This window comes from Podarcis vaucheri (genome assembly GCF_965113315.1).
Source record: "Podarcis vaucheri genome assembly, chromosome: 1".
Classification (NCBI taxonomy): Eukaryota; Metazoa; Chordata; class Lepidosauria; order Squamata; family Lacertidae; genus Podarcis; species Podarcis vaucheri.
The window spans coordinates 102,782,476-102,808,448 of NC_138759.1; the positions used below are offsets into that span (position 1 = coordinate 102,782,476).

General features: G+C 40.7%; 1 protein-coding gene across 15 annotated transcripts in view; it reads left to right on the plus strand.

The window, feature by feature from the left end:
- The window catches only part of ARHGAP15 (Rho GTPase activating protein 15), a 376,884-nt gene that overhangs the window by 209,887 nt on the left and 141,024 nt on the right, over positions 1-25,973 (plus strand). For all 15 annotated transcript variants that reach the window (XM_082198904.1, XM_082198913.1, XM_082198906.1 and 12 more), the window contains 2 exons: positions 8,932-9,054; positions 20,549-20,647. In XM_082198904.1, coding sequence (XP_082055030.1) covers positions 8,932-9,054; positions 20,549-20,647 — 222 coding nt within the window. The remainder of the gene's footprint in view (positions 1-8,931; positions 9,055-20,548; positions 20,648-25,973) is intronic.

Sequence of the window (25,973 nt, forward strand, 5' to 3'; positions counted from 1 at the left end):
CAGGCTGGTGAGGTCCCCTAGATTTATAGGCCCTAGGCTTCAGCCTACTTAGCCCTACAGTGGTACCTCTGGTTACATACTTAATTCGTTCCGGAGGTCTGTTATTAACCTGCAACTATTCTTAACCTGAAGCACCACTTTAGCTAATGGGGCCTCCTGCTGCTGCTGCGCCGCCACCGCACGATTTCTGTTCTCATCCTGAAGCAAAGTTCTTAACCCGAGGTATTATTTCTGGGTTAGCAGAGTCTGTAACCTGAAGCGTATATAACTTGAAGCGTATGTAACCTGAGGTACCACTGTGAATAAATCCAGCACTGCACATAATGGGTCCCAGACTGGGGATTGAGCAGCATCTGTCTTAGGAGACAAATAAATAAATAAATGTGATTTGAAGGTGAATATACCTTGACATTTTCATTTGGTCACTTACAGGGTTGTCAGATTTCTGGTAGATGTTGTGATTGTGGAATTCAAGTTCTAAACTCCTTACAACAACACCACACACACAACTTAAAACTGGGCCCCTGGACAGTGAAAAATAATGGCCTCTCTCTGTTTTTGCTTACTCATTTGGACCTTGGAAGGCTTCGATATCAAGGACTGATTGTATAATTGTGTTTGTGGCATTCTCTTTAACACCCACACCCCTCCCCCTTAGATTTCATACACGTTTTGATGTTGTTTTCCCTTGAAAACACTGCATGGACTTTGATGATTAACTGTGTACCATGTGTATGTTGTCATCAGGTGCCGTTTCCTGATAATAGAGTTTTCGTGTGTGTGTGTGTGTGTGTGTGTGTGTGTGTGTGTGTGTGTAACTGTTCAATTTCTATTTGCTACAGAACTTTCCTTATATGTTAGACCTCTTGGGGGAGAAAGTTTTTTCTTTTTTTTTCAAAGACAAGATAAGCTTTGGATAAGCATCTAAGGTTTTCAGCACTTTATCCTACTGAAATCCAAATAAAGTGCATTTCCGAAGTGTCGGAGGAGAGCCTTGGTCTCAATTCTTTCTGTCTGAATAATGAAAAGAATTGATTGAGTCAATAGCTGAAGGTGCCACAAAACTCTTGCCCTGCTGGTCCCCATGTGAAGAAATGCAAATAAGTCAGATGAGCTTTTCTGTGGGTTCTGTCTGTCTTTTTCTCCTTCCTGCGTAGCTGAAGAGATCTCCTCCCTCTTTCTTTTAGCAAGAGAGGTGGTCTTCCTTTTGCCACCATTGCCACAACTGCATGAAAGACAGGCATCTCTCTTATGAGAAAAGGGAAGTTGGTCAGTGTGCCAACATAAAATGCTATGCTGAATAGACTTCTAAGAGCCATTCAGTTCAAGCAAACAGGACATCCCCTAGTCGTGTATGTGAACATGAATTGAATTGGGCTAGATGTGCATGCCATGCTGCAGAACTGAATTGAACTGGGCTACAACTTAATGCAGTTCAGATTGGAAAACTGGGCCAAAACTAACAAAATGAAATTCAGTAAAGACTAATGCAATGTTGGTGTGTGAGCATCTACTCTTGGGTTTTAATTTCTTTCTGCAGCAGACTTCTTTTTACGGAAAAGTTTTATTGCATCTTTTACTTCTTTACAGCAGCAGCAGCAGCATTCCAGCTATCTCTTAGTGAAATTCCCGTTACAGGAATAAGCACTATTTGGTTCTGTTTCTCAGAGTCTTTATTATTTACAAAACTTTACACTGGTCATTAATAAAGAAAAGGAAAAAAACAAAGAGACCTAATGCTGACTCATTCATATACTTATTTACACTGACCCAGACTTAGTTGATTGCATGCCCTAATAAGGACACCTGTTGCTGGGGAAATTTTCTGTTGCCTAGCAACTTGTTCAAGACCATTTACAAGTTTCTTCTAGAATATTCCAACATGTAACTTAGGCAGGAAGAACCAGCTTCACAAATATAAGAAGGGAGACAACTGGCTTTCCATAGTACATGTGAAGAAGTTCTCAGGTCTTAGTAGACTACAAGCTTTAACATGAGTCAACAGTGTGAGGCAGCACATCAGCAGAAATACAGTGTCCAGATCAGGCATAGGCAAACTCGGCCCTCCAGGTGTTTTGGGTCTACAACTCCCATCATCCCTGACCACTGGTCCTGTTAGCTGGGGATCATGGGAGTTGTAGTCCCCAAACATCTGGAGGGCCGAGTTTGCCTATGCCTGTCCAGATCAAGGAAAGTTAATACTATACTGTAATCGGCCTTGGTCAGACTACACCTGGAGTACTGTGTCCAAGTCTGGGCATCACAATTTAAGAAGGATGTTGACAAGCTGGAACTTGTGCAGAGGAGGTCAACCAAGATGATCAAGGGTCTGAAAACCAAGCCTTTTGATGAACGGTTGAGGGAGTTGGGTATGGTTAACCTGGAAAGAAGGAGACTGTGAGAAGATACGATAAAGGTAAAGGGACCCCTGACCATTAGGTCCAGTCTTGACTGACTCTGGGATTGCGGCGCTCATCTCGCCTTATTGGCCAAGGGAGCCGGCGTACAGCTTCCGGATCATGTGGCCAGCATGACTAAGCCACTTCTGGCAAACCAGAGCAGCGCACGGAAACGCCGTTTACCTTCCCACAGGAGCGGTACCTATTTATCTACTTGCACTTTGACGTGCTTTCGAACTGCTAGGTTGGCAGGAGCAGGGACTGAGCAACGGGAGCTCACCCCGTTGCAGCGATTCAAACTGCTGACCTTCTGATTGGCAAGTCCTAGACTGTGTGGTTTAACGCACAGCGCCACTGCCACTTTCAAATATCTAAAGGGCTGTCACATGGAAGATGGAGCAAGCTTGTTTTCTCCTGTTTCAGAGGGTAGGACTCAAACCAATGGATTTAAATTCCAAGAAAGGCGATTCCGATTAAACACCATGAATAACTTTCGGATGGTAAGAGCTCTATGACAATGGAACGGACTCCCTCAAAACATGCTGGACTCTCCTTCCTTGGAGGTTTTAAAGCAGAGGTTGGCTGGCCACCCATCATAGGTGCTTTAGTTGATATTCCTGGGCCTGAAATGAAAAGCTACTCAGAAGAAGATGATACATTATCATGGGCTAGGAGTTATCTTCGCCTGCTGAATTGCAGCCTGAAGAGGAGAAGGCAGAGTGACTCCACCTGCAGCTAATCAGCCTTCAAGGACACAGAGGGGGATGCACTGATGAGAACCAGCTGGCTTCAGCCTTCTTAAGCAGAGCTTCTGGCAACACCCTTGCTCCCACTCACTGAGTAGGAAGAGGGGTTAGCTCCTGCTGGCTACCCTCCCGATGTCCCAGCATACATGTAAGCATGTGGTAAGGGGGGAGGGGAGGTTTCCACCTGAAAAAGGCCCGTGGTCATGCCAGAGCAGTTATTTGTGCATAGGACAGTTGTAGTAATATCTGTACTAGCTCTGAGACAGGGAGCTTTTTCTAATCTTAGCATTTGAATCCCTTAGCATTTGAAGGAAATTGTTGAAGTTTGGGTTATCCTGTGTACGTGTGCTACTGGTTATGTGTAATCTCTTCTATGTGAGAATTTTTTTTCAGTAATGAATTCCTGAAATGTAATCCATTCTAATTAAACCCAAACCAAAATGAACATACCTTGAAAGAAAGAGTATATCTGGGACGGTAGTATTCAGAAGTCACATACTTTAATTTATTCTTGCAGGAATGACAACCAGATCTGCAAAACAAAACAAAAAAATCAACCCACTAAGTATTTCATGGAGAAAAGTTTTTTTCCTCCAAAAAATACAATTCACCATAATTTTATTGAGTCTTTACTGCATAGCCACAAGACATAGAATAGCAATATTGAAAATTAAGCTGTTGTCATATTACTATAAAATGATTCAGCACATAATATCATTGTCCAATTCCCTCCCTTTACTTCCACAATTCTACTAGGCAGCTGTGGGCACCTCTTTGTACAGAAAGACCATACGGACACATTCAGAATGATTTAAGTTCAGCTATATTGCAACCTTTGACTCTCTAACAATGTAGTTGTGCGATGACCAGGCCTTGGTCTTCAGAGTGTTCCCCTAGCCAACCACAAACATGTTTCTCTCTTTGCTTTCTTTTTTAACTTGCTGCTGATATATTTGTGCAGTGATATGTGTCACACTGTCACTCTTCTCACATATTTCAGGGCTAATTAAGATAAATGCTGATTATGTGTCAGCATTGATTTGCGCGGACAACTAAGATTTGGCATCCTTTCCAGCACATAGAAGGCTTTTGCTATATGAAGAAATGGCGTCTGATGTGTGTTCTCAGGTTAGAAGTTCACAGATCCATTGGGTAAAAATCATTTACAGTCAGTGGGTAGTCATAGTCAAGGGGGGACAAGGCAAAGCTGCTGGCCTGCCAAGGTTTTTCTCTTGGCACCTGCAACAAAATGTAGTTTGTATTCCAACATTTCATACCATCTAGGCTCTGGTGATATCAGGCCAACTGAATGGTAGCTGGAATGGGACTTAAATAGACAAGATGGACACATGTATTCCCTCTTCTTTCCAAGGGGTTCTCAGCCCTAGAGCTTTTGAAAATGGAGGATTATTTATTTCATACTGGCCATGCCACAGAGTAGAACTTCCTAGTTGAGCCATTTTTTGTTATTTCCCCCAAATAACTGCAATGGACTGCACTGTGGTTTTGTTGTTCTGTCATCAGTATGTATTTGAAAATACATTGGGGTGCACACACTTGGTTTGTTTCCCCAATCAGTAATGAGTGTGGTGGGCAGAAAATGTTGATTAGATGTAGTGGCTGACTGTCAGACTGAGGCAAATAGACAAGTTGCAAGGTGGACTCAAGGAGGGCTCCAAGGACAGATTTGGGCCATCTGTAAGTTGAACCTAGATAGAGAAACAAGTCTGGCCAGAGTCAGCAGTTATATAAGACAGGTGGAAATCCATTCACTCCTCAGATCACCGGATCGTGCTAGGCTATGAAAGTTCTCACTCAGCTGCCTTGGCTGCCAGTATGTTTGCAGACCCTGGTTTTAACCTCTAAAGCCTGGCAAGGCTTGTTTCCCTAGAATTTGAAAGAATGATTCTTCCCATATGGAACTCTCTGGGCCACAGATAATCTCTGAAGGCTTTTTCATGGTATCCTCCTGCTTTTCCAAAACACTGTTTCCAGAGAAGCCTGCCTGGCACCCACTTTAACATGTTTTCAGAAGCAGGTGAAGGCTTTTCTTTTCTTCCAAGTATTTTAACAATTTTAACATGTTCTATTAGCCAGTTCTTCTAATGTTGTTTGCACGGGTCACTTTAATTTCATGGTGATTGATTGCACATGAGGCGGGATAAGGAGGCTAATGCCAGGAAAAGTTGGCTGTAAAAGAGACTTTCTATGACAATGTGCTTGATCATTTTAATGTCATTCCTGGAAACCCCTTAGTCATAATGAGGCTATGCTGGAGTAAGCGCTTTGAGGTTTGCCGTCTTTCTTTCTTTCTTTCTTTCTTTCTTTCTTTCTTTCTTTCTTTCTTTCAAAATAGCAAATAAACAACATTGAATTGCAGCAACCTCTTACACAAGAGGTGTGTGTGTTTCCTGAATCCTTTCTTTTCGGATGCATTACATGCTATAATTTTGGGCATCGTAATGAACTGATCAGCGCTGCTCTAATGTATTTCAGTTAGGAGAGCGGCACTTGAAAGAAATTGTTTTTGCTATACACATGATGTGAAGCAATCAATAGTGCTTTAGTCTGACAAGCACTGTCAATATCCATTGTCACAGTTCAGAAAGTCATTAATGGATAGTTCTTCAAAAACCAATGCTCTCAACACACACCCAAAGTACTAAGAGAACGTCGTACTGGGCAGGAATTAATCACAGGTGGTAAGCCCATGGGGTTTAGGGTAAATGTTTTGTAAACTGCGAAATAAAAGTTCTTCAGAAAGAGACCATAATGAGGGAACATAAAAGATCATGCAGGGAGCTGTTGGTGGTGCTACAGAGCGACTTACCTTAGTTTATCGACATAATCACTTGAAACTGTGTGCAAATCATTGTGCAGTATGTAGATGCTGATAAGGGAGCTGCTACTAAGCAAGGACTACCTTGGCACACTTGAAGTAGTACAACTGCTTATCTAGGAAATTTGTGCCATGGATGCCGCCCAATGAAACATAAGCACTTTGAAGTCCCATTCATTTTAATGAAACATGTAAGTGGGTTCTATTTAGACCTAGGTCTGTATGCATTGTTATTATATGTGCAGATATGTAAGTTTTACAAAGTGAAGAAAAGCAATTAAACAACTGGGGTGGAATTCAACATTGTGCTGTTACAAACATTCCATCTGCTGCATAAGCATATCAACTTTCCAGACAGAACAATCCCGCCCCACTGTTCTGGGGTTTCTTCCAGCCCCCAAGCCAATTTCAGGGGGCACAGGGGGAGGTGGGGAAAACCCTGTTGCACAAGCAGAAGCTCTTTCACAAGGCTCCCACTGACTGGGTTTGTTAGGTGAATCCAGTCCATAGAGAACAGATAGCATTTTCTATAACATTTCCCTCATGCCACCAAGGTTGTAGCATCAGAAATGCTGTTTCTATTTCTCTTTATACAGTAAGGCTGAGTGCCCTGGAATTTTAGTATATCACTGCCAAGGGTTGTTCCCATTTGAACCCAGAAGGTCCAAAATAGAACACGAACAAAAGAGCCAGCCATTAATTTAACACTAATCTCTGTATTCTATGATATATCGTCCTAAGAATGCTACCACTAAAAATGTGAATTTTATTTTTTCGTAAGTGATGGATTATTGTCCCATGCTGCAAATGTTCCAGTAAAAGTGTCCTTTTATATGTCCTTTGTGATTACTAACTTGTAAAAGTATGCGTGGGGTCAGTTCAGTGCTGTGGGAAAATGGAACAGTCCTCTGTTCAAATCAGTAGTGAAATCAGAAGCAAAGTATGCTCTGATTATCATAGGCATGTGTTTAAATGTTGCTCTCCTTAATTGGGTATGTTGTATTTATTTTAAAATGAAAAAACCTGGCACGTTTTTATCCCTAGAGAGCAGCAAAGTGAAAAAGAAAATGTTTTATTTTGATTCTTACTGACAAATTTGTAATATATAGCACAGTATCTCTGAATTCTCTTGTGAAGTAGGCTTTGTGAACTCGCCCTGGTTTGAGGACGGGGCATATTTTAAATGTATCATTTCATTTGTCCCCTCTTAACAAATGCTCTTTCTTTTCTTTTTAAAGAAGTCCAGTAATGCGTTTCTAATTTTGGTTCACAACCTGTTGTATCTTGGGCAGTTTACTTGCAGGGAAAATGAAATAGGACTTTATGCATTTGGAACACAATCTGTGCTAAGAGTGATTACAAAGCTTTCAGGAATGTTGTATGGTGCCCTGGATCTTGACTCCTAGATCTGCACAAAAGAAATCTGTTCATATGTGCAGATGACACCCTTTTCTTTCTTCCTTGTCAACAAAGGTAGTGCAGGAAGCATACATACACCAAAATTGTACGTGGTGTCATGGTTTCCCCAAAGCATCATGCAAATTGTAGTTTGCTGGCATTTCCTTCTCTAGCCCTTCACAGAGCTATCATTTGCAGGGATCCTTGTGGAGAGGGGATAATGATTAAACCACACACACATACACATATGGTGATTTATTTATTTTTTGTCTTTAAGCAAGCCATATCAACATTTTGTTTACTGTTTATTCCTTCCCATCTAAAAGAGGTCATACCTAAGGGTGCACCATGGATGACACATAACCTTGTTATCTCAGATTCCTTAGGGTTTACTGGTAACTCACAGCTTACGCTTAATTTACTTATGTGATTGTAACTTTGCGGGGGTAAACCCAATCTCCATTTATTTGTTCCTACCCCCCACCTATGCAGAACTGCAATTGTGAGCTTTCCTGGCTTTGGAAAAGTGGTGAGAGGGCTCTGGAAGCATCCCAGAGCCCGTGCGCTACCTTCCCCAAACCGAGGAAGTGCTCATTGGGCTTTGGGAAGGTGACACAAGGACTCCAGAGAGCTGCCAGAGCCCTAGTGCCTCTTTCACAAAGCTGGGCAAGCAGCCCTCCATCAGGCAGAGGGCCTGGTTCCAGGGGTTTCTGGCTTTATGGGATTTTTCTTATATGCACAATGTCCAGGAATGTAACCCCCACATAAGATGCAAGTTACCTGTATATTGAAGAGCTACATTGCTATGCTAAGAGTTGGGTTCCAAAGAATAGTATCATAGAATTGTGCAGTTGTAAGGGACTCCTGAGGGTCAACCCCCTGCAATGCAGAAATTTCAACTAAAGCACCCATGACATATAGCCATCCAACCTCTGCTTTAAAACTTTCCAATGAAGGAGAGTCCACCACCTTCCTAGGGAGTCCATTCAACTGTTGCACAACCCTTGCTGTTACCAAGTTCTTTCTGGTATTTAGTTGGAATTTCATTCATTCTGACATTTCCTTGGAAGTCAGTCCCATTGAACATGGGACTTCTTTCTGAGTAAGCATGCATAGGATTTTGCTTCCATATGAAGTATTTATTTTATGTACCAGTGCTTTGGATATATCATGTTTTTCCATACTTGGCACAGAGAATCAGACCTCTCCCAGTATTATCATATTGTCCAACCCACCATTTTATTTGCCTAGAAAATAATAAATAGCACACTTTAATTTGCAAGTGGAGAACCATATGTGCTAGAGATGCATTCAAAATTTGCACAAGTATATTGATAGCTGTCCAGTAACATGAACCATTACTAATATGACTCTCTCAACTCACAATGTTTATTCAAAATAATATTAATCAGCTTCTTTTTGGATCATCCCACATAGCAGACTGCTGGACAGAATATATAGTCAGTTTTCCCCAAAGATATCCAGCAAAGCTTTCTATGTTGGAACATAAAATCCTGTTAATTTTTTTCTTTGATTTTTGTTCTTTCAGTTTTCAGGCTGAACTACAGCACTTCTGATACAACTGACAAAAACAGAGTTAAAAGCAGACTAAAGAAGTTTATCACTCGAAGACCATCACTGAAAACGTTGCAAGAAAAGGGAATCATTAAAGGTGTGTGTCCTCTTTATCTCTCTCTCTGTGTATGTGTTTGTGCACGCTTGCGCTCACATGTGTGTATAATTGTTGAGTATCCCTGTTTCATTGACCTGGCCACAGTTCTTATAATAATTTATTTTGACTTACAGTGGTTTTCAAAGTATTGTTACAGTGCTTTTTAAAAAATGATACAAACTGGAGAGATGAGTACTAGGTTCAATGAAACCGCATTTCTCCTTCTCTCCCTCCCTCCACCCTTCACTAGCTCTTGGGTCTCATGGGAAATGATAGGTATGCAAATATCTGCTGGTCTGTTCAATAGGCATCATACTGCATTTTTGTGTGTGTCAGAGGCCAGCTGGGGAGGGGGAATAAAGGAAGCAGGCTGCATTGGACCACATGCTGAAACCTTCCTGTGTGACAAAATATGTCCGCATGTGTATTGGCCATGCCCTTAGGTTTCTTGGTTAGTCTTTCTAGCCAGTTATGTTGAAGAAAACCCAAACGTAAGTAGATTTCTTAAGTTTAACATGTGGAAGGGTTATATTTCTATATGTTATGCATACTTGAGGCATGCCACATTTTGCATAACAGAAAGAGGTCTGACCCCAAACTTCAGTACGTTTGTGGTGCCTGCTCTGAGAATTAAGTCGCTGAAATGAGGAAAAAGATAGCAAAAGAGATGCCTTTAGCACCATGGTTGCTTAGTGTGTGGAAATTGTTGGGATTCGCATTATCCATACGAGTTGATAGGAGTTCTCTGAGTGTCAAAGGTTTAATTTCTACCTACCAGAATGGTGTTTGCTGTGATGTAAACACAGTGGACATAAACTTAAAAGATACATTCACATGCATACACCTCTTTGTTCCCCAAGATGGCCTGAAAGGGGGTTGCCTACAGCCCCAACTATGTGATATAAGAACAGATGAAGAGCCTGCTGTATCCAGCATCCTGTTCTGACAGCAGCCAACCATTGGATATTTGGGAATATGGAGAAGTGGGATCATATCTGAGGGCTTGCCCAAATTCCACATGTTGATTTGGGACTCTAAATACAATCTGTGCTTATTAAAACTGTGTGCACATTGTCTCTGTGTGCAAGATTAGCACTCTACAAAAATGCTGGTTCAGACTGCAAGAAGAGAGAATATGTGTGTGTGGCTTGTATGTACGTAGGCTCAGTTCAGAGCTTTTGATCAACTAATGGAAATTGGTGGAGCCAATATGCTTTATTCCTCGATATTCCCATATGTATTCTGTGTATAATGCCTACCTGGCTCATGGGAATATATGGAGAAATCCCTTAGCCTCATGAATTTTCCACCCCATACATGGTGGATCTCCTCAGCTGGGGCAGTTGCCTTTATGATTGGAATAATACTTCAGTAGAAATTGCTGTCCCTGTTACTGTTTTCATCTTGTGGACATGTTCAGATATTGTGAAAGGCTTATGGTATTTTATAAAGGTTGATTTTTATCTAATTTTCTCAATTTCTGTGTATAAAACTTGCCCAGCCACCAATGAATACATGTTAAAACCACAACTGCTCATGTAAATTAGGTAGTTAAAAGCTCTTTGGCACCAGCTGTGCACAGCCTTTATACACAGGATGTTCTGGTTGTATTCCAGCAATTTTGAACTAATGGAAGGGCTTCAACCAGTGCAAATGAGGGCAGCTCCACAGAGGGGAAATATGGAAGATCAAACAGTGTAAAGTTAGCAATTCATCAGCTTGCCTGCCTTTGTTAAATTGAGGTTTTGTATAATGACTGCATTGGCCACTTGCACTAACAGAACACCACTGGATTCATGAGCACTGTGTTAATGCAATTATGACTTCTCTCACTTAAGTTTTATTCTTGTTCCTACTGAATTATAGCATACCGGAGGTAAACTAGGCCAATAGTGCAAAAGCCAGTTTATAGTCATCACTGCAACATGTGCCCTCCATGATGGAGGACATGATTCACTAAATGCCAGGTCAGTCTGTAATACAGCCACGCTCATCCGTGACCTGGCATGTATTACTCTGACCTGGGTGTGTCTGACCTTTCTGGATCCTCAGTACAGCACTAGCCCAGAATCTGGGGCAGTGCAACATTGAGAAGATCCAAAACGGGTAAGGTCCATTTTGGGGTGCCAAATGTTGGCCCTGTACAGGATGCCGTATTCCAAACAATCCTCAAGATCTGCCCCTGTTGAGTGTGGGGATGCCATTGTCCATAGAGGTAACATTTTATGTACCAGAAAAGATTTTGATCTTTAGAGGGGCTCAGAACGTTTGCACCAGGTGCAGAGCCAGAGAGATAAATTTGAGATGCTGCTGCTGTATCAGCCCCCCTGCTGACCAAGCTAACTGAGGTGGTCTATATAGCATGGTTTGTTTCCCCTAATCTGAGGACATGTAGGAGCAGAAAACTAGCAAAATGCCCATGATTTGAGCAGCATACACCAGCACATTGTTCATCATAAATTATCGTTTATTTCAAACTGCAGTTTAAAGTGAAATGCGAGCCGACCCCTAACGTCCTCTAACCTTCTAAACATATGAGCAACATTCATGCAGTCTGATCACGTGATGACCCAAATCCTGTGTTCCAAAGTGTCCTCAGACTGTTTGTCAAATGATTTTCCTTACATCAGGCCTGTAGAATTAGTGACCCACATGTGCATAGTGGTCCTCCAGTTGTTTTTGCTGCATGCCAGGTAACTGTAAAAAGAGGAGGATTTGCTGGCTGCCGAATGGGGGACTTGGGGCGGGTGAGTGATAAGTTATGCAGGCCTGCTACACATCACTGCAGTTTATTTTGTTGAATATTGAAGTAAGATAGTTGCATCTTCTGCTCTAATTTATTGTCTTTCAGTTTCTGGGTTTTTCTTCTTTTTAGTTTAATAAAGTGTAGCTGATGAATCTCCTTTGGTATTACATGGGGATCAGATGTGATCCTTCCTAACAAATCCAGATTCATTAGCATAACTCAAATCCATCCTTTAATGTGTCTCTGAAGGAAGAGCAGATGTACATCTTTCTTTAGACAGGATTGCTTTAGAATGCTGATTTGCTAGCATAGAGGTGTCTTATGTGTTCCATGCTCAAATCATATAGTATCATGCTCTGCCATACAGTTCCGGGGCCTTTTGTTAAGCGCATAGTTTTAATAGCAGAGGAATGTTGCAAGGAGAAAAAGCATGTTAGTTTTCTACCATGAAGTTTCATTAGGATTAGGTTCTGGCCATGCAAATGAGTTAAGATTCGTTAGCAGAGCTTAATTCCAGTCTCCAGTAAGTCTATGTGAAATGCTCATTTGATAAGGTTCCTTCATTGTCTTCAGTTGAGTTTATCCCTTAATCTGTTAAAATGTTATGAAAATGCAGTTGCAATGCTTACCCTGACAGAAAGCGCTTTTAAATGTTAATTTTTAAGGCTTGTATTAAAACATTTTTAAGTAGCAAAATAGAACGACACAGATTAAAAATAAAAGAGTTGGCCAAATTTCATGTCCTAGAAAGCATCTATTTAATTTTTTATAGGTGAATTAAATGGCTTGAGAAATTGTTTATTTCCACCCTTTTTTCATTTTTTTTGGTTTGGTTTTGTTTTCATTTTTTCATGGTAGGGCAGAAAAGTTTAGAATGGAGCATATTTGCATACCTTTTTTATTACAAGAGTTATTCTTCAAGGGAGATAACATTCCTACTAACTATTTTTGCAAGGCATAAAACTTGAAGTGAGAGTTAAACATTTTGTAAAATGTCTATCTGTTTATGTATTTGCCACATTTGTGCCCAAAGTACTCCGAATAGCATTAAAAACGCAAATCAGATCAAAGCTATTTAAAAACAATCATGCTTTAACCACAGCAAACTATACATAAAAGCTGTGGCAAAATTCTCTATGCAGAGCAACGCATCAGCTGTGTTCATTGATGTTAGCCTTCTCACAACCTTGCCCCTCTCCACTCCTTGGGTTTACTCTTTGGCATCTGTGTCTCTTTCTCTGCCTCCCTCCTCAATCTCTCTCACACAAAATTGATCCCCAGGGAGGTGATTCAAAGAGCAAGAGTGCAGCATCCAGGGGCTATATGAAATTAGGCCTGTGGTTGTACATTCCCCATCACTGCCCCAAATGCCATTGAATGCTGGCTGACGGACACACTTCAATGCTGTTGCCAGACACTTGGTTATGAATGGGGCATTTGGTAGTACTCCAGTGCTGGTCTGCTAGATACGAAGCTCACCCTTCTCCCCTGTGGGTTGTCCACCATCACAGACACCAGTTCTTGCAACCATCTTCCCAGTGCTTATAGAAGCCTGAAACAGGTCACTTCATTCTGCTGCATGGCAATGCCAGTCCTGGAGATTTACCTGCCATTTGTGTATTGGACTTGAGGTTTGCAGTCACGAAACCTAAGGAGGACTCTGTTACGCTCACTTGTCCTTGACTTGGGAGGAGCCCACAGCACCACTTCTATGCTGCACCAGTCTGATGCTGTGGCACCTCTGCCGTGCTCTAAGTGAGGGTGGTTCACCTGCAGCTTCTCCTGCTCCACAACCACATAGGAGCATGTGACTACAGAAAAAATTACTGGCCCTTCAAAGCAGCTCTCCCAGAGAGGTTGAACCACTGGAAGGTCCAGCTTTGCCCACCTTTTTAAGACCTCAGGTGACATAATATTTGCTGAGATAGCATCTTCCTAAACTCAGATAGCAAGGCCCACTGATTTGATTGGGCCTGGGCAAGGCTTTGGTATTTCTCACCTCTTCTCATGAAAACCCCAAGCCTCAAACAGAATAGATAGCAACCCACATTTTTAAGGACATACTTTTATATTCCAGTTATTTTGGCAAAGCTATCCCACCCACCCCCAGGAATGCTCCTGGAACAATAATACTTCCACAGAAATGCTCTTTGAGTACAGTATGAGATCCAATGACACTTGCTGCAACTTAAAAAAGATGATTAAGAAAGGAGTGGGGGTGGGAAGAGATGGAACAATTTTCCCCACTGCCATTTCCTTTTTTTTTATTTAACCAAAATTTCAGCCCAACTTCACAGTATATTAAGATAATACATATAAGAGATGACCCCATGAACAATACCCCCATGTCTTCAGGGGAAAGGTGGGATATAACCAGTCCATTTTTTCTGGGGGGATGCAGACCCCTAAACATGTTGTGAATCTAAGTTTGGCATCATTGAAGGGCAGTATTTCCATATGAGTAGAAAAATGAGAATACCCCTAAACATTATTTTAGAAGGGGGGGGAGCACAATGGATAATTAATGGATGCACACACAAGGTTTTTGTTTTGTTTTTTGCCTTTTTGCCACATAAACTGTGGGGTTGCCTGGGAAGAGTTACCCTTCCAATCCTTGAAGAGTGTCATGTCTACAAACTCTATTTTGCTTCTTTTAAGCAGGGCAGGCAATTCATTGCAGCTGTAATCATCATATTACATGCCTCAGAACTTCAAAATGGCTCTCCCATCCTTTCCTTGTGTCTCCTTTTATATCCACATACAAAGCTGTCATGTCCACTACTACCTCAAATGGATGGTTTTTATGTGCATATATCAGCAACTCATAATGCGAACCATGCTGCCGAACACATTGTGAATATACTGCTCTTCTTAAAAATGGTTGTTGGTTTTTTCATACTATAGTATTGACTAACTGTCGGTGTTTGATGTATGAGTTACCAGCCTGATGTAGACTTATGGTTAGAGCTTAAGTTGTTAGTTCTGCTTTTGCAGCCAATTCAGAATAACTACAGATGCCTCAAGATATTAAAATTGACTGCTCAAATGGACTCAGTGTGGGAGTTTCATTGGTTTTAAATTGATAACAGCTGAAAGAGTGAATGATTAAAGCTGTATAAGGGCATAGAATGCAGCTCTCTTTTTTCTTTTTCTTTTGCCTCTTTTAACAACTTATTGTGAACAGCTCTTTATATGGGAATTTTCTTTACTATAATAAAAAAAATATTTCATTAGCTGAAATTTTTAAATGATGAACAATAACATTTCTGAAGCCTGTTGAGGGAGCAATTCCTGAGAAACTGGAATAAACTTTGAGAGGACAATGTGGGTTTCTATTCAGGAGGGAGCATTTAAAGTTAAGTAGCATTCCATAAGGTGGTAATTGTGTCTATTTCCCAGACATTTGAGCTAAATAAGCTGGATAGGAAACATAAACTGTCATAACAGGAGGTTAGGAGTGCTGTGTACATCTTTGCCTACCACCACCATCCCCCTTCCCGTTACATAAAAAAGTAGAAGTCTCAAGTGCCCTTTTGCTAATAAATCAAAGCCCTTTTGCTTTCTTTATTCCCTCAGGAACAGTTATTGTTTTCATTATTGGAAAAGATGTTCTGGTTGTTTCCTTATCGTAGGAAGAACAAAAATATTTCGACACAGAAGAGAGATGTGGAGTTTTTTTAATGTTCATTTAGATTTCCATCTCTTATATTTGACAAAGATTTCAATCATCTCCTAGTACTCTAGATCCGGGCGTACCCTGTGTGTGGTATCCAGCCCATAAGATAATTTCAAAACTATTTGTGCCCCCCCCCAATGAACCAACTTTTTGTGTACACAGAACCAAAGTGTGGCTTGCTTCATCTGGCTGAAGCCTTGCCTAACTGCATCCCTTCAGGCAGTTTCGGAGATCTTGGTGTCTGCTCTGACTTCATGTGGCTTGCAACATAACAGCACCTTCATTACTGAGGAGGGTCTAGCCTCTGCCTGAATTTCTAGTACATGCCACTCCAAACATGGGAAACCTGTCATCCTAGCTTTGGATACTGAAATCTTTCAGAAGCCGGTTTTTATAAGGCAGGGCTTGGCCAAAGATTGGATGACTTTCCACAAATATTTTCAGTGATATCAATAGGCATGCCCTCTTTTGGCAATTTGAAGAGATTGTTGCAGAGAATATTTAGGAAGCATTTGTCATGAATAGGATCACTCTGGACAACTTCACTGATAGCAGCATATAGCCAAATCTAACTGGCTTACAACACTGTTGTGATGTCATGATTTATTTTATGATTTCCAATTGGCTGTCACCATTCTATAAGTAAAATCCTAATCAATTTTAAGGGTGGTAATGAAGCCTTGGTACATAGGGGAAAGCACTGGCAATAAGCAGACTCAAAAAGTGAACATGCTCAATAATTAAACGGTTTTTATAAATATTGTATATATTCCTTCTCCTTACGAATCAAGTGAATATTTTGTGCAACTTTAGATTTTTATTGGCAAAAATATGTAGAAATTAGATTGTAGCAATTTGATTATCATGGGATCTTATATATTGAAGAGACATCCCTTTTATAACAAAAATGCTATACCCTGTACATCTGTATTCATGCATTTAGAAATATTCTGAGTAACCATCACATGAATGTATCCACAAAGTAATCTGAAGACACATCCAAATGATCTCAGAATCATGGGTATGCCATTAGATCATTTTGGCACTGGAATGTCTTTGCATTATAATAGTAAAAATAATAATTAATAAAATAATTTTTTTATTATTATTTATACCCCACCTATCTGGCTGGATTTCCCCAGCCACTCTGGGTGGCTTCCAACAGAGGACTAAAAACAGAATAAAACTTCAAACATTAAAAACTTCCCTAAACAGGGCTGCCTTCAGATGTCTCCTAAAAGTCTGGTAGATGTTTTTTTCCTTTGACATCTGATGGGAGGGTGTCCCACAGGGCGGGTGCCGCAACAGAGAAGGCCCTCTGCCTGGTTCCCTGTAACCTCACTTCTCACAGTGAGGGAACCGCCAGAAGGCCCTTGGCGCTGGACCTCAATGTCTGGGCTGAACCATGGGGATGGAAACGCTCCTTCATGTATACTGGGCCGAGGCTTTTTAGGGCTTTAAAGGTCAGCACAAATTTGAATTGTGCTCAGAAATATACTGGGAGCCAACATAGGTCTTTAAGGACTGGTGTAATATGGTCTCAGCGGCCACTCCCAGTCACCAGTCAGGCTGCTGCATTCTGGATTAGTTGTAGTTTCCGGGTCACCTTTCCTATGAAAAAGGGAAAACAACAAAGTGTATTGTGGCATCTTAGATTAGTAACTTTATTATTGCATAAACCTCCACTCTGACTAGGGCTGATGGTGGTTGTAGGTCAAAACAGCTGGAGGGCACCAATCTGAAGAATGCTGTGTTATAGGATGAAATATATCGTCTTTAAAATAGCACAAAATCCAGGTTCACCCTCGACAGACCTGTTTGGGGAAGGAGTGAATATAATATTTAATGTCGTGCAGGTTACTGTATGGTTAGTTATACATGGCCCTCCTAGGATTCCTGCAGGCTTTGCCAAGAAACATTGATTACAGAAGTACTGTCAAAGGCCTCTACACCAATTTTCAAAGTGTCATGCTCTGCTGGAAAGGTATGCGGAGACTATCTCTTGGTTTAAATGATGATCTTATAGCCACATTGTTTAAACATTTTAAACTGCTTCTATTGAATGGTTTCCCTCATAGGTTTGATTCATTTGGATTCTGCTGACAAAGTTCCCATTACGGAGCACTCTTTTCATAATTTGTCAAAAATATATAGCAGAGATGAAGGAGGATGGAGCTAATTTGTAATCTGAGAGCACTAACCTGGTTATGCTGACATGCTCCATGATGAACGCCCTCAGCCAGCCAGAGGTTTACGGTCATGAAGCGCAAAAAAGCTGCATTAAATACAATTTCATTCTGTAAAACCGTGCCATTTACATATGTTGTCAAGGGCCGGGGACAACTTATTCTTATAAAAAAACATGATTTTCCCTTAAAATCAGAATTAAGCACTTTCCAATTGGTGGGAGGTCTGTTTTGTAAACCTTGGAGGAAATACAAGGAGGTGGGGAAGGTTTTCCAGAGGCAGGCTAACTGTAAATGATGTAAAACCGACTCCTAACATGATAAACTGCAGTGGTTAAATTATTTCCCTGAATACTTTGATATAATTAAGAACATTGTAGCAGTAGATCTGTGCGCTCTGGAATCTTGTGGAGTCTTTCTCTTTGTGATAAGGTGGTCTTACTACCCATCCCCACCTTCTGTCTGCTTCCTCACTGCTGCTGTTTAGAACACTGCAGTATGTACTTGCCCAACATGAAGTTGCACTGATGTTAACAGCTGTTTGACAGTGGAACAGACTCTCTCAGAAGATGGTGGATTCTCTTTCATTGGAGGTTTTAAAGCAAAGATTGCCATGGAAGCTTTAGTTGAGATTCCTGCATTGCAGGGGTTGGAGGACGATGACCCTCGGGTCCCTTCCATCTCTACAATTCTATGATCCTAAGTGCTGACCATGAAATTTATGCTAGATGTGATAGACTCATTTCCTTGGTTCCCAAGAAACTTAGTCATAACTTTGGTGGCAGTCTTATGTCGACTTTGCTTGCAGTAAACCCCACAGAACACAGTGGGAGTTACTTCTGAGTAAATGTGTACAGTGGCACCTCTGTTTACGAACGCTTCAGGTTACAAGCTCTACTAACCCGGAACTAGCTGCTCCTGGTTGCGAACTTTGCTCCAGAATGCAAATGGAAATCACGTGCCTCTGGTGCCCACACACTGGGAGGCCCCATTAGCGAAAGTGCGCCTCAGGATAAGAACGGTTTCAGCTTAAGAACGGACCTCTGGAACGAATTAAGTTCGTAACCAGAGGTACCACTGTATAAGGTAAGGTTGGCTCTAGGTTGGCTCCCCTGTGTTTTTGCATTCTGTACATTATTTTCAGAAATATTGGATATTGGATATTCACACAGAAATAACGAGCAGCAATGTGAAGACATTCACACCAAAGTCAATGTTTTTTGTTCATTGGTCAAAATGGGAATTGATTGAAATGTCATACTGACACTGATGACCTTTCATACTTCTGGTCTTTAAAACTGCGCATGCACAGACACTCTTGCACAAAGACAACATATTCATCACCAGACCACACTTAAAGCACACAAATGCTCCACACATGCAGCCTACATACACACATGCCGCTAACAAGCACTCTCTGCACATAACGGCACAAACACCCCTACTGCCACCTCTCAGTCATAGCCTGCAGTGATGCTGGGTAATTGCAGCAGTTTCCACAGCACTTCTGTGGTGACAAGTAGAAAGCCGCCACCATTGCAACTGTGATGATGTGGCGCAGAGCAAGGGAACCATTGTGAGCTGGTTAGAGAGTTCTGGAAGCAGGAAGGGGTGCTTCTATCTGTTCCAGTGTTTTACGAGCAATTGTGAAACATGGAGCACTTTGGTACGCACCTTCTTGTTTCTGCAATACTCAGAAGCAGCTGAAGCCACCACTGAAACAATAAAATGGGCAACACTTTTCAGGGAACTGGCAAGTAGTCAGATATAGGTTAGCAGGCCAGATTGGGGCTGCAAGCTTACCATACCTGCTTTAGAGTATTATTTTAACACACATCTATGTAATCCATGCAACAATGTGATATGCTGACCAAAGGACTGCACAAAACTTCATATATGCTCTTCCATAAGTCAGTGCACAATGCTTAGGGGATTTTACAGTACCAGGTTTATTTATTTGCTTATTTGTCATTTTTCTACTCCTCCTGCCCTGCAGTAACATAAAGACCAATCCTGCCCCACCATGCTAAAAGATGATCACCAATACTGGCTTGGAATACTCAATTCCATGATGGAATTGAGACACGGATAAAAATGCTGTGAAAATGCTTTTTTTAAAAGATGTTTTGAAAAATATATTGTATTTGCCATAAGCTCACCATCGCCATTTAAGTGTCACATTTGTATAATGCAAATCTAATGTTTTAAGTGTGTTTTAAATGCACCTGTGTAGCTGAGTCCCATAACTGACAATGAGCCAAATGCTTTGGTGAACAGGGGCATCTTTGTCTGGGGAGAACATTCCCCAGGCAGTCATCACTGGAAATGCTGGTATCTAGAGGCATTCTATCTCTCATCCTAGAGGTAATATGTAACATTCTGTAGTGGCTGGTCTAGTGGGACAAAACCCACCAATGGTTTCGAGAGTTTCCTGGGTGGTGCTGGGGCAGTGGTGACATTGGGGCCCCAATCACAATCTGGCACGTCCACCCTAGCATCCATGCAGCCCTGGCTATGCCAGTGCGAGCAACAAAAGCTATAGTGAGGGTAGGGTCAGGAGGGCGGCGGCGCTATGGCTCTGCTAAACTACACAAACCTAATGGGGTGTGCCATTGATTTCGGTGTTATTTTCATACAACTAAGATTCATTGGATTAGGTCCTTATGCATTCCCTGTTTTGAGCAAAAACAGATGCCATGATTCAGTTTGCTGTTCACTTGTCTGATTTCTGTTAAGCTAAATTTTCATAAAGTCTACTTAAATGGCAAAATAAACTTTACCACTTTTCCGCTACCAACCTCTTTACTTACATCAGGAGAGCTTATTTTGTGTTACAGCCTATGCTACTATTTTAATTCCCGCCCCCTCTATCTTTGTCTTTTCTAGATCAAGTTTTCGGTTCCCCTTTGCACAAAGTGTGTGAACTTGATGGCGCCACAGTCCCTAAGTTTGTAAAGACGTGCATCAAAGCTGTTGAAGATCGAGGTGGGTAGTTTGACCGTCAACATCCTTTTCCCCATTCCATAAGCTGTATTTACAACTGAGACTCTAAATTAATATCTCCAGCTTGCTCATCGGGGATGCACAAGAGTTAAAAATTATGCTTTGGTACAACTGTAGCTGCATAACATTCCATCTTTCTTTCTATCATTTAGTTTCCATGTCTTTCTCACAGTGGAGATGCAATGGCATCTTTTCTCCCCTGAGGAGTCCCCAGCATTGCTCCAGTCCTGCAAAATATATGCCACTAGTAATAATTTCCACAGAAGTAGCCCTGTTAGTCCACTGTTGCTATATAAACAGAACTGTGGTACCTTAAAAACTTCTTTAAAAACCCTATAATATGGGTTAAACTTTCTGATGAAGTGAACTGCAGTCCACAAAATCTTATGCCGTAATTAATTTGCTAGTTTTCAAGGTGCCACAAAACTATCTGTTGCTGTAAGTCACTATAGTAGGCCTATTGTAATTTGGGTATATTTGTTCTTGATTTCTGGCATAGCTCAAACCCATATTATTTACCTGCTACAATGAAACTTTCATTTCTTTTGTTCCTTTCTTTCCTCCTTCCTTCTGCAACCATATATTCTTCGGCCTTTCCTTTCCAAGTGATTTTCAATGGCAGATGGGTTTCCCCCCCTTTAAAAAATTAAATTGTAGAGAACTGCAAGGATTTGTTTGCATCATCTGTAAATGTTTAACATTTTCAGGATAATCACATGTACCCGTGTGTTTTTGAAATAAGGACATACAGTCTGTATTGAGACTCTGAAATCAATAGAATCACAACAACAAAGCATCCATAAGCTTAATCACAAAGTAAAATACTACTTAGATCTAATAAGTATCTGGCACGTTTATGACAGATGCAGTAATTGGTGTACCATTTAACCTGGAAATCCATCTTTTACATGTACGAAAGAAAGGCATTAGAGGCTGTATCAGTGAAGCTTAAGACTTCCACTCGTGCAGTGGTACTTCTTGCCCTATTCTCCTCCCATGCCTTCCATTCTGGGGGCTCCCTCAACCCTCCAGAGCAGATTGGAAGGGGTGTATGGTGGGCCTGTTGTACAAGTGGAAGTCCTTGCATGAATAGGATAACTTTGTCGGATACAACTCCAGGGAAATTAACATTACCAGAATATCAAAAGAATTATCAGTAGTGTAGCTTTTGGAGGCTATGTATTTGAAGAAAGATTTCTTTAAGATTTGATGTTTTTTGAACTGGCTGCTGGAGTTATCCTTTTATGAGCATTTTGATACATGGCAATTAGCAGGTGATTGTTTAACTTCATGCCATTAACAGCTTCCCTTATTGATTTCTGCATATCTCACCACTGGGAAAAGAGGCTTTGGTAGTAGTGTTTTTCCTGGTTGGAATGCTTAAACTAGGGATGAGGACACTATGGTCTTCTACAGGTTGTTGGACTTGAGTTCCTATTGACCTCAGCCAGCATGGTCAGAGATGATGAAAGATGTAGTTCAGGAACATTTGAAGGACCACAGGTTCCCCATCTTTGTCCTAGTGTCCCTTGTAGGTGTGAATAGCTAAAGAGAAGCAGAATATGGAAAGAAAATGTGGATGCCAATTATTTAAATGTAGGAAATCACATGCGTTTTCACAATTTTCAGAATAGGCTTATGCCTTTGTTTCATACTGTGCCAGATATTAAAAAATACTGTCACCTATTTTGGAGTTCTTAAGATACTAGTGCCCCACTTCCACGTCACTCAGCCCTGTTAATTACAAAAGGACTAACCATATTTTAGTGCAAGAATGCTAACATTAACAACTTGCTGCTTATACTCGTAAAGAATTAGCTGCTGGAATACTGCCTTAGATTTGGAGGGCCTGTGATGTCAAATTACGGTAAATCCCACATATTTCAGAATAACTGCTTTGTGGATTAAACTATTAAAACAATTTATTTAGAGGTGCTTGCAGTTCTGTGTGAGAAAAGTGGCTGGATGGGAACAAAGTTATTTGTCAATAGTGTTTTATTTAAGGACATGTTATTACCTTTGTCCTTCATGCATATGGAGACCTTACAATGGGCTATTTGTCCATCTTGCCCAGAATTGTCTACACTGATTGGCAGCAGTTTTTTGTAACCCTGCTAACGGAGATATTCTGAGCTGCTGGTAATGGAACCCGGAAGCTTTTTATGCAAAGTATATACATTACCATTGAGCTATGGCTTCATCTCTAATCTTTACATTGTACAAAGAAAATATGGAGATAATGGTAGGCTGCCTTTCAAGGTTATTGCAAGCTTTCTCAACCTTAAGTTCAGTTCTCCCAAATCTTACATTATTTTCTTTAAAAAGTGCACACACAATTTCATTATACATTTTCATTTGCCTTTCTCCTAATATGTGCATTTTTTGCAATTTCCCCTAATGTACACTTTTTAAAAGTCAGTTTCTCCAACGTGTAATGCAGTTTTTGTATGTTTCACTAATACATGCCCCTTTGTGTGCACTTTTTAGTTGGAGAAATGCATCACAAAATCCAGAAAAGTGTGAAATTCAAAGGATAACTGTGCTTTGGTTTGCTTACTGGCTCAGGAAGTATGAATTAAGAAAGTTCATATTAAAATGCAAAGTGATCAGATTCCCACCCAACCTCCCATCATTGGTATGATTATAATTCTGGTGGTATAAGAAGGCATAGGAAAGCATATTTTCGCTAAACCTGCCCAGCAGAAGTGCATGATCATGCTTTGATTTCTCGCTTCCTGCCACACACACAATACACAGAATTGCAACTGCAGCAGGAAGGGGGAGAGAAGGGGGGGCACAGGAGGTTGGAAAAGTGGGGGGAAGAAAATAGATCTGGCAGGACGATAGCGCACCTTTACATTAAATAAAACAATGATAATTGAATAGATTTTTGCTGTATGAAAACTGTATTTCTCTTTTTCTCTTTAATATAAAAACTATTGTCACTGGCACAAAATAGAACAGGTTTTTTGGGGATTATTTTACAACTGCAAAGGGGAGCAGGCTTGTTTGATTTCTGTGCTTCCTTGCTTTTACTAACTGTAACCTGTAACCAACATATGGCTTATGCTAGTAGAGATGTAGTAGAGATGTAAATATTAACCAATCTCAGTGGCATGTGATTTAGAAAACAACAACCACATTTTATCACTGTATTTATGACTTTGGAGTTCATATACAATTTTCTATCAGCATGGACTTGGATTATGATTCCTTTGCATTCATTTCCATTCTGTTTACTCAATGCGTTGTTTTCCCTAAATTCTGGCATAAACTAGCACAGGACGGCAGTAATTTATGTGAAGCTAAATCCAATGTTTATGAAAGCTTCTGATGACATTTTAGACTCGGGTTGGTATTAGGAAGCAGCATGTGGAGGTGCCAAGTCTCCCTGCATGGCTGGGACTCAACAGATTTGAAGCCCTCCTCCTAATGGCCAGATCTGCCTTCAGCCAAGTTATTCAACTGCAGAGTCATGGGAAATACTTATGTACCAATTATGGAAAAGGCACATTTAATGAAAACTGTATGTTTACTTCCATAGTCTTAGTGAGATGGCCTAAATGCTCCACGCAGAATCTGTACACATCTCTGCCCCATCTACACACTATAACTGTATTCAGAAACTTCAACACATTTAATTTAAGCTGAAGCATTATTTTTATGAAGAGCCTCCCTTAGAAATCTAACCTTAGAATGAGGAGGGCCAAATAATTTAAAGGTATTTCAAGGCAGTCGTGCCAGTTTTTGTTTGTGCATTTGTTTCCATTTAACAGTTGAATGGGGTAATTCAGCTATCGCTTTGTGGAGGTTCTTATAACACTCAGTGATCGGGGGGGGCATTGTTTATATATCAAATGCTATCATGTGAGTAAGCAACAGAACGCCTCACGCATAGCATTCAATGGCATTGAATCAGTTTAAATTCCAATAATTTGGCTGAACGTGTTTGTGGATCTGGCTTTTGCAAGTTTATTCGTCTAAACCAGTGTCCAATCTAGCATGACATACTCTGTGTTCTGGATGCAACTATAACTTATACAGGGAAAGTGTTACGTCAAGAGCTAAGGATGATAATGAATTGTTTGTCCGCTGCGGCTGCATATTATTGAGATGACAACACATTTCTATTTGTGTAATATAAGCCAAAAATCATATGGGGCTTAATAAAATAAAATTAGGTACAGGACTTAAAATTTATTGGTCAGTAATTTCAAACCAGTCTGGTCAATAAACGTATCTGCATACTCAGGGTTTCATTTCAGTAATCTGCTGTAATGGTCTTCCAGTTATCTCTCACGACCTGGATTACTTGTACTTTTCAGTATTTAGGCCCCTCTATGAATTCATCACACAAAAGGGGTGCCATGAGCACAAGAGGGCAGGAGTACCTGGTGGCTTTCCCCACAACATCACATGGTTTCCCTAGCACCACCTTACATGTCCTTACATAGAGCTCAGACATCTGCAAATGGGAAGTCTATGCACATAGATTGTGATGTATGTAGACTTCCATGGGATGAGGAATGCTGTACTGGCATGGTTTATGATCCCATGGAAGTCAACATTCATGGGCTACTAAAAAGAGTGCAGAAAAGTAATTCTGCACATGCTTCGTAGTATTGCAATGCAGCCTTGTCGCTATAGGTCAGTAAAGTTGGTGTAGTGTAGTAGCTCAGAGTGTGAACTGGTAAATTCAAATATTTATATTTATATTTATATTTATATTTTTTCCATGTTAATTCACTGTTAATTAAATTCAGCTGTGAGCCATGTAGGGACCATATAATTATGCAGTGACCAATCATGTGCCTCTGCAGTCCCACAAGCAGGGCTCAAAGGCAGCAACTCTCTCCTAGTGTTGATTTCCCACGACTGGTATCCATTGCCTCTGAACATGGAGATTCCATGTAGACTTTGCTTATGCGGATGCTTGCCTCCAGACATGTCATATTTTGGAAATAAAGTGCTGCCTAATGTGGCAGATTATCACACTGAATGCTTTAGTAGCAGAAGGCTACAATTCTATAATTTCAACTCAGTGGGACTTTCTTCTGAATAAACATACTTATTGCTCTGTACAGTCTTTGTGGTCCCATACAAATTATTTTTGTTGATCTGGTTTAGACTGGTGCAAAGGAATGATACCATTTCATTTAACTTGGGATCCCTCTAATGAAAGCTAATGACACTCCATGTTGTCTTCTATTCCCAAATCTTTGCTGTCTATGTTTTCAGGCATGAAAGATTTATTAATCATTGGACATTGCTACACTGCTGATTTCCTTTCTCAAGCACAAGATGCTAT